Here is a 17,706-nt window from a genome sequence, read left to right on the forward strand (position 1 = left end):
AAGTAAAACATCGATTTTACTGCTAAATGTAAGAAGTCAGTCACACAGTGTGGTCACATAGGCTAAATGCTATTTATGTAAATATACAATGATTGGTAAAAGATATATGATAAATGTTTACTATCACCAGAAAGGTATATTACTTGTGATATAGGTATCTATAATATAGTTTTTGGATATAAAATAATTACAACCTCGAAAAACCCGCCTACATCGCATAATGAAATCATCAACAGTAGCCATTTTCTAAATTCTTTTCCGATTTTTTGTAACTATTTTAAATTAAAATAATACGCAAATTTTAATATAAAATCGGAAAATGGATTAGTTTTACTATCGGAATAATATATTGAAACAAATACATTTTATCTAATTAAGTATGCATACAATAATTGTATGTTATATTGTGTAGGCTGCTTCCTACACTATGTATTTAATTAAGAAGTTGATGTAGCAAAGACACATTATTTAGATGATATCATCGTTCAAAAAGTGTCAGCAAGTATTTGAATCGCCGGATTACTTAAAATATTACCATGACACATTATAAAATACTATAGGTACCTATTTAGGTTTTTTTTTTTCTATCAAGCTTCTTAATTAACAAGTTTCTGCTTTACCAAAAAGCACACGAAAATCAAGCATTGATACAGCGTTAGCTATGCGTATGACGAAAACGCAAATAATCCGGACATAGCGGGCTTCAACTTTCGATACCGTAATACACCAGCGGCTGGTGGCCCGTTACCGACTTCTGCAACCTGCCTGTCTCTAACTCGTAGCTGTTCTATTTCCATAGACAGCATCTAAAGTCTATCGTATGTATGAAGCGTGCAACTTGTATGTCAACAGTCTTTTAGAATTTAGATAATTAACGTGCTCATTTAAAAAAAAAAGTTAATAAACCACCTGATAAACGGATCAGAGCTCAACTACTGTATTTTAGTTAGTGTTAGGTTGGTAAATATTAAAACATTAAGAAGTCTAGTTAGGTATGTTCTTGAAAGATTAGGTTATTATAACATCTCTCCTTTGATAGTAGGTAGGTAAGTTGAAATGTTTTTATTTCTCATTTGTAGCTATAAGTTTTTGTGAAACATCAAAGAACAAGTCGATAATTGGGTGAACTTTCCGACATGACATAATTGTATAGCAGTTTTGCACCTCTCGGCAAACCTTTGATTAACATTTTAATTCAGCAACGTGAAGTAATTTAGTTGCGCAAATATTTAACGTACTTATCATCTTAATTGGCTTTGCCATAATATATTGTCTTTCGTAGGTTTTTTCTCACGCACGCAAGATTGCAATGCCCTCCGTCACACGCAGCTACCGCGTTCCGCGCATTTTGCTTAGCACCTTGCTCTCCAGGTGACTTATTTTCTAGGTTTATTTTTAATTAATTTAAAATATCTACTTAAATAGAAGCTTCATTAATAACGTACATAATATAATAGTGATGCTTTCTTGTTTAATGTTTACCTATATAATTACCAGTTTTAATAGAATAATGAGTTTTGATGAGTCCAACCTCGCTTTCGATGTTTTTCAAGACGAATTGTCATAAACGAATCAATGTCTGAGACAACGTTTCCGCGGTATACGTTTACCGTATGCAAATGTTTTAAAGACGGCTACCGAATAACCTTACATTTAAAGTACAAAACCCTTCGACAAAGCCGGGAAGGGAGACGGCATTCGTACTATTTCCCCTCTGCCGAAGCATAGGTACAACTGTACCAATGGCGGTGCATGTTGTGACTCGTCCATACACAAAAAGAGATCGAGGGGTGCAAGATTTGTCTTTGACGTGTGTCATTTTGTGGGTGCGTATCGATCGCTATATTTTTTTTTATATAATATTAGTTGCAATAGCGCTCATTAAGTATAATTATTGTTTCTATTTAGTATATACTATGTTCATTATATGGAGTAATATTTATTATTAACGTTCTTTAAGTATAATGCTTATTTCTAATAATAATCAAATGGTATAACGCTAATTTCATGTAAAGCACGGTGAGAATAACTATTTTTTATATAATTTATTAGATATATAATTTCAAATTCAATAATTAATTTTCCGACGTAGTAAAAAAAATTAATACCAGAAAAATTGGGAAGGTTAGAACTTTACTGTGAACCCTAAAGAAACAAACTGCTATCACAAATGTAGGTTAGGTTAGGTTTGAACTGTGACCCCTAAAGAAACGGATTGCTATCAGAAAAATAGGTTAGGTTAGAACTGCGATACCTACAGGAAATGATATAAATTAGTTTAAAATGGTTAAATAAAACGCAATGTATACAAAAAAATAAATATATTTTTTTCATTAAACTTTGCAATATAATTTTAAAATTAAATTAGAAGTCATTGCTCGCAAAAATTCACCTTCATTGTATTCTTGTTTTCGCTCAAGTATTTGATTAATTCTTTGTTGTTGGTTCAAATATGCGTTCTTCTTTTTTATATTTTATATGTTAATTATAGCATATGATTGTTATAATAAATAACTGTTATATCAAATGTAGTATATACGAAATCAGTGTATATATTTTGTTATTATACTAAATGTTAATTATATGTAATGAATGATTATACCCTTTAAATATACCAAATGTTGCTATATCGAATGAAAATATACAAAAATATATATATATACCAAACATTACACACCCTCATTTTGTATGTATTTGTGTCGTCATTACAGATTGGATTTTGTATGTAGTGAGTGAGAAGTGCGACTGTTTGCACGTTTCCCCCCGCAAAAAATGGCAGAACGAATTGTACGGTAAGATATCGCTTGGACTCCTCCCTTCCGACGTGTCGGAAGCCGGTGTTGCTCGAAGACAAAACCAATGTGTTACTGACACCCACGGTGTACAAGTTACGTTTAACATCAAGTTTGACAGATACATACTCATATATGTACAATGTATAAATATACATAATAATATATTTCACAATTTTTCTACTCATTTATTTTAGTTCGTCTCTTCAACTCTCGGAACAACCCACATTCTCACCTACGTAATGCATTTGTTATTCTAACAGAAGCATCCATTAAGGTATATTTAGAAGACAGATTCGGAGAATTACATTGTATATGAAAACCTTCCCATGAGACGATCATTTGCTTTTCTTTACGATACATGTGACGGTCTAGACACAACATTACTACACATGGAAGACCTGCTTGCTTAAAATAAATTGGATTCACGCAATAAATAACCATAAGTATTTACCTGTTATTTATGTATGAGTGATAGATAACTCGGGCAAACTTCGTAGCAAAGCTCAGTGCGCTGATATTTCCAGTGGTGTAAGTTGACTTGTGTAAATTCATATGCCCATATAATTTCTTGTTGCTGAATGCAGTACGTTATACTTGTTTATTACTACATACTGTCACGATGTTTTGCGATTATTAATAGTGCGTATTAAATTATTCAATTAGTCATTAAATGTTGTCAATTTTATGTCTGAATGTGTATGCAAATAAATGTAGGCGTGTTCTCATTGCAGTCGATATCTAGTGACCCACATTACTTGCATCACTTAAGTAACGCTTGTTTGAACAGTTGCGGACGTCGGCCGTAGTTAAGTTATTCCATTATTTAGTATGAACAATTAAACTTTTGCACGCATTCCATAATTAATGTATCATGTGACCGCACGGTGGTCAGTTTATAGCCTGAAGTAGGAGTGATGGTGATCAATAATGCCGGATTGGCGTTACAACGTGCTGTCGGCGAACGAAGCGTACATAGACGCGAAGGAAACGCCGCCACGGGACCCTCTCGCGGCCAGTTACCCGCGGCGCGCTGATCGCACTCGACCCGCCCACACATGCCCCTACACCACTATATTCCTAGGAGCTCGCTCGCACCAAACTCCTCACCGCTTGCAAACCCGACAGAGTGATGCGGGTGACCCGTACGCAGACGCCTACTCCGTGGACCGTTCCTCTAATCTCACCGATACTTCGAGCTTTGCCCACTACGAAGACTGCCGGACGCAGTTAGAGGGCATAGCTAAAGATGTAGATGACACATATACAGGAGAAATATTAACAGACGGAAAAGTGACACTACAGGTGCAAAAGGTGCCATATACTTCGAGTGTATTTTATGTGTCGGCAAGGACAGCTGCTAAAACAGAAGATGTAGAAGGGAATGATTTGTTTGTAGTAGAAGGGTCCGATTCCGATGCGTTGTCGTCCTGTACTTGTGACAGCTTTGAGCGATGCGAATTCGACTGCCGGGATTTTGAGCCATTTTCTGACACATGTTGTTGCGACCCACTCAGTGATGAAGTTTGCAGTCGCAGCCCTAAAGATGTTGAGTCGCCTGAAAACTTTGGTGATCGCGTGGTCGAGGAAGATAGGGTTTCAGTTCGCAGCGACATGGATGGACTCGATCTAGCTCTATTCGAACCGGCGGCAACCGACTGCCTCGATTACGAAAATGACCTTCCGGTACTTAAAAGCGCATCGATACCGACTGCGCTCTGTGGAGTACTGTACGCGCTTCCGCACACTAGCAACGGTAAGTGCCTTCTAGACTAATTTATTTCTGTTTAAGCGCATGAATCCCGGAACAGACATTGTGATAACGTTCAATTACAGTGATTAGGAGCACGAAGAACCGCTCTACGGAGTACACTCGGCGGCGCCGTGTGGTCTGCTTCAATCAAACTCGTATTCGATACGAACAACGGTGTTCAGGAAATTACTATCGCATCAATCACAAGTAGGCATTGTCACACCCGCAAGTAAGACGCTTATCGGAATGTCCAAGTATACCACAAATGGCACACTTGTACAAATTATTCTCCAAGCATAAGAACATAGCGTCAAGTCATAGTAGTCGACTAAATACATAGTATACAGTAGTATTAATACGAAATCATGATTCTAATTTTCCTAAAGTTGGTAAGAACTCCAGTCTTTTAAGTCACAATCTGAAGAACTCCAGTCGTTATTACGCGACTCTGCGCTGCTGCGCTAGTAAAAAACGTTCGAGTCTTTTAAATCCCGAGTCGCCAGTCCTTTTTGAGTTTTTTAACTGCAACTTAAAAGGACTCGAGTCTTCGAATAAAGACTTTGTCAATAATTTTATAGGTTTCATCTACGAGTAACAATTGAAGGAAAATTGTCATCTGATTTGTGCATAAACAATGAATTTTATGTAAAGACAATGCCTTTTAGAAAGCTTGTGTACGTAATTTGAGAGTTCTCTTTAAAGGGCTCAAGTCTTTACAGACTTAGGTCTCGATAAAGACTCAAGTTTCAACTTAATGAATAGAGTCTGTAAACTGAGTCGAGTCTTAAAGCAGAGGACTCATAGGAGTTGAGTATTAACCAGCACTAAATTTGCCATTACATTGTAAGTTGATAGAAATTCAAGTCAATATTATGACGACTTGAACCTTTAAACCTTCCAAAAAGAGCGTTGTACCATATTAAAGGCCAGTAACGTACTTTAACTCCTCTGGTTTTCCAGGTGTCCATTGGCGACGGTAATCGCTTACCATCAGGCGATTTGTCTGCTCGTTTGCTACCTACATCATAAAATAAAAAAAATTATGGTCGGGTTGTTTTTCATTTAAAACTGATATAGCATCTGTTTTACAAGTTCAAGTTTAGTTGCTCTACAAACGGCATACACCGTTACATTCGCAAGTTTCTAATTACCGGTAGAGATAGATTACGATTGTTGGATCGTATGTAAATTGTAGCGCGGGAGCAGATAAGCTGATATATGTACATTTATACAACGTGAAACATGTACAGTAGATGAATGTACTCGCACGTTACGTTAAACAGATATTACCCGTTACTTGATTACGAATGCGGCGCTTTTTAACGACCATAGGTCTATCAATTCTATGTGAATACCAGCTAAGTTGTGACAGATTCATGCCACTTCTCAATCGTATTTAAGTCATAGACTATAAATCAGTAACCAAAATGTAATCCTCATATTTCGTTTCATTAAACAGCATAACGTTTAGTTTGTTTGCGACAGCTTTGAGCGATGCGAATTCGACTGCCGGGATTTTGAGCCATTTTAAACCTTGAAGTTTGCATATATTTATAATCTAAGTTGTGTATCTTACATGAGGTCAATATTGGATTGCTTTTTCGCGAAACTTGCAAGATAAAGGTGTTGAGTTGCGAAATTGGCAATTAAGTTCTATTGACTCATCGTCTTTGGTATCTAAAGCCAACATGAGCCACTAGTAGATTGTATCAAATCCAGATGAGAAAAACAGTCTTTTACTTATTGCAAACACCAAATTAGATTTTGAATGTTAGGTACCACTGACTGAACGAATCTCTCTTATTTCAATACCATGTGATACGAGTATGTTAGCTTTCTGTATCTTAAAACGGGTTTACATCTCATTTTACTCGACTACAATACAGATGATCCTGTTAATACTCAATACAAAACGCTAAAACAATTTGCAAGAAAAGCAAACTAGAAATTTAGTTGCTGTAAATTACAAATTCATACGCTCTGGTATTTTACGCAGTTGCCTGGAAAGTTTCAGGGCCAGGTTCATGTTTAATATTTTACGATGTTTTGTTGGTCCTCAAACAGCGCGCCCGAACAATCATTTCAGAAGTATGTCATTTCTTCGCTTGCTCTAAATAACATTGTTATGTGGACCATGTTTGGTCTCTTAGCCGGAAACGTGTTGGTCGGCAAAACATGGTATACACACGATCATTTCTGTTTGGACCGAATGTTATTCATGACTGATGTCAGTGATACTTGTACCTGGAACATCCGATTGAAGAATAATGAATGTAGCACATATATTCTAATTGTAAATAATAGAATAAGGGTAACTCACCTTATATTTAGAAGTGATTGGTTTTCCAAGTAGATTATAAAGGTCTATTTGTACATGTACATGTTGCAAAAAGGCGCACTCGTTTTAAATTATTCATGAGTCTCTTCTTTATTTCCTGCCGTTCTTCACAAAACACCATCTTACGCCGGTCGAGCTCGACGTTACGCGGAATGTTGTCACTCCTGTCTAACCTGCTTCGCTATTCCAATCAAAGCATGTATAAAATAACCTGTTAAATTGGTATTTATACTTTAATTATTGTCTTACAATTTTTACAGTTTTTTTGGCTTTTCTAATAAGTTCGATAAGTTTTTTCTGGGATGACAATGACGTCTGCATCCTTGTCCAGCGGAGATACAATCGCATGATTATACTTTCTAACAAGCGCGGCCTTCCTGCGGACTACCGTTTACCTTACAGGATGCTTGCATATGCATTTAACACTTGCTATTCAACACTTGGATGGAGCAAGAGGAGGAATGTTTGGTTCAATCGTTACGTGTTATTATAACAAAGAAACCCCAAGTGCTTAAATATTATACCATGAACGCACTCGATGTTACTGTGTAAGAAGGAAGGATGATACATCACTCTTATATTTTTTTTTTAAGTATTGTAAAGAAAATGCTCTACAACATTAACGAATATATATTTCTTAAGTCTTCCATGGTTAAGGTTCGGGCGGGTTGTCCGTTGTTTGTCAGCATCTAAGTATAATATTATAATATGTAAAAAAAAAATGTATGGATTCTCTCGTTGGGGGATTCACTGGTAAAAGTTAATAAATCTGATCACGAGTTGCGTTTAGAAACAATTTTTGCAATAACATTGTTTCAAATTACTCTGTCGAATTCCACGTACAAAATTTGTAACTGTAACTAACTACCTTATAATCAGTCTTGAACCACTAATTTTAGATTGCTGATATATCCGCCGTTTGTTTTTCGGGATTGTACCATTCTAGTTTTGTTTAAACCAAATAAATGGTAAGAACATTACATTTTGGCACACGATTTATATTGTCCGCTTTCAAGGTTTATTTGTGTTCGATTACTTATTGATAGAGAATGGACTATAATTGTTAGCCGTTCGTTCCTGTTCCAGTCAGCTTAGTGGTCTCATTATACATTGCCATACTTTTACAGATTTATTATGTAGCCGACAAGGCCGTTGGAATTTTTGTCTGATCGGTTGGAAGCAAGTTGTCACTGTACTTACAAAGACAATGCAAGTCAATAACCTGGATTCTGGGTACGTTTTGCCACCGCGAAGGCTTCGATAAGTCGATTCAACCGGTTATTATGTTTATTTCATTCGACGAATATGTTTATCGAGTATTTTTTTTCCATTGGCCGGGCTCTATTGTTCGGTGCCCACGATGAACGTGACGTTGAGTTGTGAAATGGATACATGATTAAGACTAATTTTGTCAATTTTTCATTCTGATCTAATGGAGTAACCTTCGACACTCATGTTGAAATGCGTGTTGTAAAACTACATACATTATGCATTAATGACAGATATTGAAATACCAGTTGTTGGCGCGTTTTGGTTGATTGTGCGGATAGCAAAATGATATTAAAGTAATTAGGTGTGGTGATGGTGGTAGCTTATTTTTACGTATTTACATCAAGGTTGTTTATTATGAATGAGAAATTTTGTGAAATTCTATTATCAAAATGATCTTATGCTAGTCACCGTTGTAGTAAGCTAGTTGTTACTGACTGATACGGAAATCTTTCTAAAATATTATTACTAATCTTATGTTTTCGTTTTGTGAGTAGTTCCTACAAACAAAACTAAAAATATTGGAAATGTCAAATAATATTGTTATTGATCGAATATTAATTTTCACACTTTATTTTAGGTACTTATATGCTTTGGTGTTTTCCCTTTTGTATTGTGTTTCGTATCTAATGTAGGTAAGTACATCATGAGATACGTGTGTAAAGTGGGTTTGCCGTTAGCTGTCCACAATGTCCGAGTGGTTCCGTCGCGGGGCCGCAGCGCCACATTTCTCTTGACATCCAAGTGTTATGTTACAAGTCATGGGCCTAAATAGCAACTACAATCTGTGTTCTTTTACTACGCTGGTTTTTGCGTTTTCTGTGTTCTATAACGTATTTAATGTGGGCGTTACTTTACACTTTACGCTAATGACAGGAATATTTTGCCCTTAACTAGTAGGTATTCGACCGGCATCTTCCGCAGGCAAGATTTTTCATAATAATTATATTATAGGTATTACCAGCCTTCGTTGGTTCGACTGAAAAGATATTCCATTAATATTATGATTTTCATATTTAATGACTTGTGATGCAACGAATATTACTTTTACTAACACGATATTCGTATTCGCCGAATATCAGCATTTATACGAATATTCATATTTGTCAGCTCCATACATTACCTACTAACAAATTTTAATAGATACGAGTACTATGTTTCTAGAGTATTTGGGCAGGTTTGCGTGTCCAAAGAGTGATAGAGTAAGTTCTGGGGCCGATTTATGTGTTTCGCGCTCGATTTCATGTAGCCCCCTTCTATATAATTGTCTCCACTACTAGGTATTTAAATTCTACTAATAGAATTAAAAACGAGTGGTTAACCCTTTTCCAGGCCGCACCAATCTACAAAGTTTTCCCAAATAATTCAAATATATTCAAATAAATCCCGCTTTGATGATTCATTTGAAGACAAGTCACATTTTCCGAAAGTGCAATCTAATTTGAACTTTAAATCGGATGGCTAAGGTTGAAATTCTATTGTCGCGTATGTGGTCGATAAATCGTACTATGCCTGGAAAAGGGTTAATACCACTAGACTCCCAATTTCTACTGCTCGTATTTCAAAAATATCAATTCGCCGTTATCCACAGATTTTAGAGTGATGAAATCGAGCGCTCGATATCCAAAAATCAGCCCCCTGGCCCTAATAAATGTTTTCTTGCATATACATACGTTACCACATACGTAACTACTTTGTTCAAATCAGTCGTCTACTGACTCGGCTATTTTAACGTTCGTCTAGCTTGGTCGGTAGGTGGTCCGCCTGCTACGATTGTGGTCTTGGTTATGAATAAGGGCAAGTAATTGCGTAATATGCACGAATAGGGTAAACTATACTAATTTTGTCTCCCCTCCAATGGTAGAACCCTTTAACCTCAGTGAAAGGCAGTTGAAATTGCGTTGTTTAACTTAATTTTATTTATTTCATATATTTTCTTAAAGAAGTAACGACTTCACTATTTTTTTTCCTTATCAGAACGTTTTTATGAATACCCGACCTGACCGATGGGGTAGAACGTTGATCAGCATGCTGTTGTAGACATTGTACAACATACATTTACTAAGCTAATGCTCAAGTGAAATTTGAACGTACACACAATATGTTGTTAAACCTTTTTTGGTTACGGAATGCCGGTAACCCGAGAAGCAATATTAGCCTAGCAGGTTGATTAGTTTTTGATGTTACAATCGTGATTCCGTAATATTAAATGGGCGGAACGTATTTCATGCGAGTTTGAGATTTGAGCAGTAGATACTAAATATGCGTAAAACTTATTATTATAGAGCTTTTTCTACATTGACAGCGAGAAAGTTGAGAATCGTTTAATTTTGTTATTAAGAGACAAAGGATGACGAAGTTGTTGCAAGGCTAGAAAAACATTTTAACTTGAAGCACTTTTTACACTTTTTACATTTACTTTTTTTTGTGCTCATATGGATAAATGAACCAAAACTACATCCAGATTGTGCTTAAGAAAATGCGTTGATCACAGAATATGTGGCTTTGTGTTTTTTTACTAGTGAGATGCTTCTTTTTTAAATGGGTTTTTAATTTGTCGATATTTTTGTTATTGTAGTACATGTGTAGTACCTACTTGTTGGAATACGCCGTAACACTAAGACTGGTAAGCAGTATGTGAACTATTCATATATGATATGAATATAGAGCCCCAAACCTAACCGAGCAACTTTAATAGAGCTTAAAATATGTAACGAGGTAGAGGTTAATTTACTTGAATGAATAATGATTTATCGCAATTTCTCACAGCTTTAAATGCCAGCTTAGTTTTAGTCTTTAATATTACACGCTTCGTGCGAATCAAATCTCTAGTCAATGATAGTAAGTTTTTATGTGAGTCTCATACCGATCTACTTATTTTATTTGTAGCACAATCAGAATAGATCCAACCTCGAAATCTCTTGAACAGTCCTCATATTTGATATGTATATAAATTAATGGCCCGTTTTTCATGCCCACACCATATGATATTTGTGGACCTCGAGGAATCGTAGTCATCTTGGAAAATGTGTACCATCCTGGAAAAAATCGCGTGTTACTCTACTAAATCTCCGTTCTCTATGAAAATATGGTGTAAGGAAACATTAAAGCTTATTCAATTCTACACAAAAAACACCTAGATATCTTTGCGAAATAAATACATCTTGTTATATAAAATACTTACTGAACCCCGATTTAGCGCTTATACCCTTTTCATATTCCCTTAATAGGAAACTTGTAGGAATATTAATTTTACTTTTAACTACACATTTGTAGTTTTTACATGATCTACCCCAATATCAACATTTTACTTGACTGTGACGTAACCAGAAAATAGGGTTATGGGTTTTGCCGAGGATTTCGTTAATTTTCGTGTTAAATTTTATAAAAGTTATACATCGTATGTTAATAGCCAACGGTTATTATGTACATAATGTACAGATTTCTTTATGCAACTGAAATTTTGGTAAATGGTAGAGGTTGCACAACGTCAAGTTTTATTGAGACCTTTAGTGTAAATTAACCTTTGCTTGTGGGCCACAGCATTCATTAGGTACCTACTCGGTTCTTTGCTTATCGATTAACACGTTAAAAGTCTGCAATCATCTTGACCTTTTTTAATTAGATGCAAATCGTTATTGATACGGATCGATCTTCATATTACCGTAATTTAAAAGTTTATTAATATTTCAATATTCATTAGTCAAAGGTTGCATTAGCTTGTATGGTAACAGTTAATAAATAGTTTTTTGTTTTACAAGGGGGAAAAGTTGTTGTTTACCCCTCGAGCTAATATTGATAACCGAGCAAGCGAAAAATTCCAAAATTAAATATATATGTAAGTACTATTGTATATTGTACAAAGTATGATCTTATTCTATGATCACCGGTATCACCGTACACATTTGTATTTCCACTGATACTTTTTCTTTGCTAAGGTCTGATGAGCGAGACTTTTTACACAAATCGAATCATGCCTTAAATCCGAAATTCGTAACAAAAACTTATATGTGCGCTATCGTGCTCCGATTAAAACTAAAGGCAATAAGGAAAACAAAAGATAAAGTCATTACTTTCTGTAGTTTCTTACTACTTATACGTATATTTTATTATTAGAAAATATGTGTTGAAGAGACTACATTGGTTATCGAGCTTGTCTTGGAGTTTGCCCCCTTAAAGAGGCTTGGCCTCGTTTGTAACGAACATTGCCAAACAGGTTTGCATCTCCCGCAACCCGACTACGCTGACGTCACCTCCTGATTATGATCGAGTTTAATCAAGTGTTCAGGCAATTTCACGTGTTATAACGTTTGTCCACCATAGCAAGATAAACCCACCAAGAAAAGCTTTCCTTATAAAAACAATTCACATACCTCTAAAACGTAATTCATGACTCAACTATTTATTATAATATAACAATTTATGGACTATATTTATATACAAATCGTATGATAGGAGAACACGTGTTACATGTTTATAAAATTCAAGTGCTTTAACAATGGCACAAATTGTAAGAATATCTAATAAGTAGAAACGTATTCTCGATAAAGGAAGAAATTGTGATATAAAGTATGACGGCGTGTCTGTGTATGTAAATGGGATTAAATAACTAAAAGTCACGGCCGCACTCTGGATCGCGTGAACGCATGCAGTTTAAAAATGTCAACCGCTTTTAATTGACTTGGCTTGTGATTACAATATATCTAAAGAGTAATAACGCGGCGGGGGCGTAATAACTCTTATGTTACTGTTTCACTTAACAGCATTTCTGATTCATTATGGTTTAGTTAAAGTCTGCAAATTTACTGTTCGCGGGAATTATTTGCCTTGTTGCGTGGCCTCGATAGGCGTGGGAATAATATATCAGTTAGTATTATTTTTAAAGTAAGTATACGTAAAACCTGCCAGCCACACCCATTATTAAGTCCGGTTCTGATTTTAATTTCCTGTTCTGTTTGATGTGTCAGATAAATTCCATAACAGTTTCAGAATAAGAAAATAAAATCAGAATTGGTTCCAAGTTCCACTCCATAATACTATTATTATGCATTCGCCTTTGTTTACATATCCCCGTGTCAGTGGGTAAATGGAGTATAATTTATTATTAAAAACAAATGATGCTTTCTACTGATATGGGTTGCTCTTTAAGTTGCGCGTAGTTAGCTAGTCATATGTAGGCTGTACGTACCGTTGAAAACTGTGTCAGCCTAAAGGGTTTCTCGGCTCCAGTCACGTCGATCGTGTGTCACACAGTGAATAGTGCATTCACGACTTATTTATTAATTGATTTCTTTTCATAAGACATTGAATGGGCGCGCTCTAGCAGAGGAAGTGACCTTTATTCCCCTTTGTTCGTTCTATGCAAGCACGTTTATGAATGGTAAACATTGAGGGACAATACAGCTTGACTGCGTACTGCTTTTAAAGCTAGCTGGCTTTAATTTATAATCGCTTTTATGTATGATTTTTCACGTATATTATTTTAATTAATAATTCCCGTTAAATACTTATTTTGGTTGCTATACTTGCCTATGTGTCGTGATGCTTGTTTGTTGATATTTGTTCCTGTGTCTTAGGTGTTTTCTATGTATTTGTATATATTATATTATATAAATCGTTATCTGAGTGCCCACAACACAAGCCTTCTTGAGCTTATTGTGTGGCTTAGTCAATTTGTGTAAGAATGTTCTATAATATTTATTTATTTATTTATCCTATGGGGTAGGTATGTAATGTATTGAAATATTTAAACTCTCATGGGCTTTCCTGCTGGAACTGATTCCATACAACTTGGAACCGGGTAAGTAGTCCGACTGTTGTTCTTTAGATCAGTCGGATCTGGACTCACAAACAGAAATTTCGGTATAAACCCTCTATTACGAACCGACACATTTAGATGTGAGCATAGAAACATTGGCGAAGGGACATGGATTTAAATATTGGTTTACCTTTAATATTTCCTGTCCGGAGACAATCAAATTCATGTGATGTGAGCCACGGGCCGTAGTCGACTGTTCAGTGTTTCCTGAGGCATTACTACTAATAATAGGTACCGAGCTCATCAATAGAGAAAGTAATATAGTATTTTCTTGACAATGCGTATAACGCGACGTCACTGTTTCGTTACACAACGGATAATAGGGAACTGCTTTTTACGTCACTCGGGAAATGTTACAGAATCTTGTTACGCGATGTCTTTACGGATCTCGTTAGGTAAATATTGACATTTAATGGCGCCTGGCAACTGAACTGACGAAGATTGACTTATTACCTTTGGACACGATTATGGAAGGTAGAGGTAAGGAATGCAATCTCCATAGGCAAAACTGATGCAAAAGTGTCCAGTTTTCATCTATAAATAATAGTTCCAAATCTCTCCAGAGTATCGCTAGAGTAGCTAAGAACCTAGGCGTCATTGATGGAGTGAAGTGCGCTATGTTTTTTTTTCAAGTATTTTAGGTATTGTAGCGCCATCTATTTAAGGTTTTTTGATGACCCTTTTGGGTATATGGAGATTCCATTCCTTACCTCCACCTTCCATACTTCAAACCCTAAACGAGTATGCATAGCTATTGGTACGTCAAGTCGGTGTGGTAAAGATGATAATGGAACTACACTTGTGGTAATAAATAGGACACCACGTCTGCCTCGAATAGGTATAAAATTGGTGAAAATGCAGGTTATGAGTTCAAGTATAAAAACAGATTTCTATATGGGATTTCTTCCAGGTAACTTTGTAAAAGTTAATTGAAAATCTGAAAAAAAAAATTATAATAACATATGTACGATGACACAGTTTAGTGTATTCGTATTCATTGCGTATGTATATACTATTTTCAGGGTTCAACAAACTTATGACTTCTCATTATATACATGTATTATAATGAGTCATCACAATACGAGACATGTTGAGCTTACGGTGGGACTGAGTTAATTTGTCCTTTAATAAAGTCTGACATCTGTGAACAATATCAATGATCATGCCAGTTATATATACTGGAGACGTAAGACAAATGTACCACATAAAGATTAAAACTGTTCATCTGAATAACATATATTGTATATATATATATATATATATATATATATATATATATATATATATATATATATAAATTAATGTTGTAGCAACGCAAGCCTTGATGGACTGAAGATGAATTTTTCAAGGATCAAGGCCATGACTAACAGCACAAAACGTAGGTTTCACACATCGCATATGTCCAAGAGTACCTTTAATTGGGCCAAGTCTCTTTCCAGGCGCGACAGGACAAATAGTCCAAAGACGCAATGAAAACGCCTGGAAGAGCTAGAGGAAGAGCTTTGACGGAAGCATAGAAGTCCAAACTCAGAGTTTGCTAGAGAGCTATGGTCCGGAAAAAGCGGCTACGTTGAAGTGGGACTGGGCTGGTCATGTCTGCCGAATGCCGGGCGACATGTGGTCTAAGATGGACTCCTTTTTGAGAGGCTGGCCTGATATAACACTAAACAGAGACGAGTGGAAAAGAGGGGGGAGGCTTTTGCCCAGCAGTGAGACACAGTCAGTCGAATAATAATAACTTTGTATATTACAAGCTTTCATTTAACTTACCCTGTTAGGATGTACGTTTGTTAGTCACTGTAGGTCAAATGTTTGGACCAACTTCCTGATTTCCGATTTAGCTGAAAATTTACATACATATTATATTTCAACACTTATATTGCTTGCAATTTATTATATTGTGGTACCATCAAACTGATTTGATGATGGAGACAGGAGGTGGCCATAGGAACACCGTGATGAAACAACGCAACCGAATTGTGTTTGGGGTTTTTAGAATTGTCTCGATGAGTATTCGTTGCCTGTGGTAAGAAAAGTACAGTTAGCGACAAAAAGCTTGTAATTGCAAATGTAATTTTTGCCAAAAACTTATTATGCGGGTTGATTGTTACATTTTTAAACAAAATATAATGTCAATAGCTACACGTTCTAGGCCTAAGTACACTTTAATAGACACCATGGACATTTCCAATGGAATCCCTGAATACATCGAGCTTAATTATTGTGTCAGCGACAGTAAGTGCATTGAACTTAACGAAATGGCTATACACTCGTAGTTACTTCACTGTCTGCACCTACACAAAATATCAATGTCTTAATAACTGGCATTTAAATACCGATCAAATTAAGGTGATTAAGTGTGTTCAAGTATGTGTTCAATTTATTCTTAACTACAATATGCTTAATGCTCATTATTATATTAAATATATTTTTACAATTTTTTTAATGAAAGCCATGTGTTCTGTTTCGTCATAATCGACCATGGTCACTTGGTTGATAAATGCAATGTACTTATTCTTATTTATTTCGTATATGATATTATGGACGTATCTATATAATAAATGAGAAATTCATGACTAGGTAATGAAAACAAGGTAACTTCATATCATAACTGTATAAATATTATTCTTCTTATTTATTTTATACATCAAATCATATCAAACGCGGACCCACAAGCGTCAGCCTACGCAAGTCAAGTGAATTAAAATTACGATTGTAGGTTAAGGTACTGATCATGTCGTGAGTATTACGGCTATTATAGTGGCCTGATAAAACAAACACCTACTGAGGTACAACATTCTCACGGTTCATAAGTAGATATGTGGACATCTCCATCCATATGCATGTGTATATCCATACGGTGTTGTAATATAATTAGAGCTTATGTATGTGCTGCGGCTGGTTATGCTGTATAATTACTGGCGTAGCGAGCAGGGCGACGCCCTTTGCAGGCGGTGGACAACTGACCTTTGCGTTTCCACTGCGTTTCCACGGACACAGAACCGTGACACTGTTGTTTTTTAACAAAAAAAATTGCGACGTAGATTGATGTAGAAATGTATAACAATATGTTTAGTTTGATAGTGGAGAATATGCAAATCGCACAATTTAGAACAATTTTCAATCACCTCTTTAACATTCAATACTTTCGCGTTTTGCACAAATATTAAAACATATTTCAAAACCGACACACGGAGCGACATCTTTTGGAGTTCTACGCAGTCCAAAAGATGTCGCTCCGTGCCGAAATCCGGGCGTTCACAAAATAAAAGGTATTTGAGAAAGAGTGTATATTGGTCAAACTAAACGGAGCGTGTAAGACAGGGTGAAAGAGCACATAATCCGCGATTGACGAAAATCTTTTAACATCTATAAATCATTGGTGAGCTTCATAAACAAAATTTGTCTCCACGGAACGCCTTTATTATCCTCGAGTTGTGCGAGAAGCTATTGAAATTAGGAAATACCCCAGAAAGGTTAACAGGGAAGATGATTTTAACTTAACGTCAGCTTGCGGACCAATGATCCAGCAGCTTAAGCCAAGGGATCTATCTTCGGATATGTGCGCGTATATAGTGCGTGTCGGACTTTTTACAATATTTAACATATGCGTGGTGGATGGTTTGAAATTGTGATGCCTACCCCAAACTTTTCCATAGACTTTTCGTTGGGTAGTTACACAAATCTCTGTTTTGACATTTCGCTGAGCCATCAGTTATCCGCGACCACGACCAGT

General features: G+C 35.9%; 1 protein-coding gene across 5 annotated transcripts in view; it reads left to right on the forward strand.

The window, feature by feature from the left end:
• Window positions 1-17,706, forward strand: part of LOC133523710 (ras GTPase-activating protein raskol) — a 230,302-nt gene that overhangs the window by 58,241 nt on the left and 154,355 nt on the right. For 2 of the 5 annotated variants that reach the window (XM_061859398.1, XM_061859412.1), the window contains exon 2: window positions 3,583-4,548. The exons of 2 other annotated variants lie outside the window; for them this stretch is intronic. In XM_061859398.1, the coding sequence (XP_061715382.1) occupies window positions 3,723-4,548 (826 nt within the window). In that variant the 5' untranslated portion in view covers window positions 3,583-3,722. The remainder of the gene's footprint in view (window positions 1-3,582; window positions 4,549-17,706) is intronic. One more of the 5 variants, XM_061859403.1, reaches the window with a different exon arrangement.

This window comes from Cydia pomonella, chromosome 1, assembly GCF_033807575.1.
Source record: "Cydia pomonella isolate Wapato2018A chromosome 1, ilCydPomo1, whole genome shotgun sequence".
Classification (NCBI taxonomy): Eukaryota; Metazoa; Arthropoda; class Insecta; order Lepidoptera; family Tortricidae; genus Cydia; species Cydia pomonella.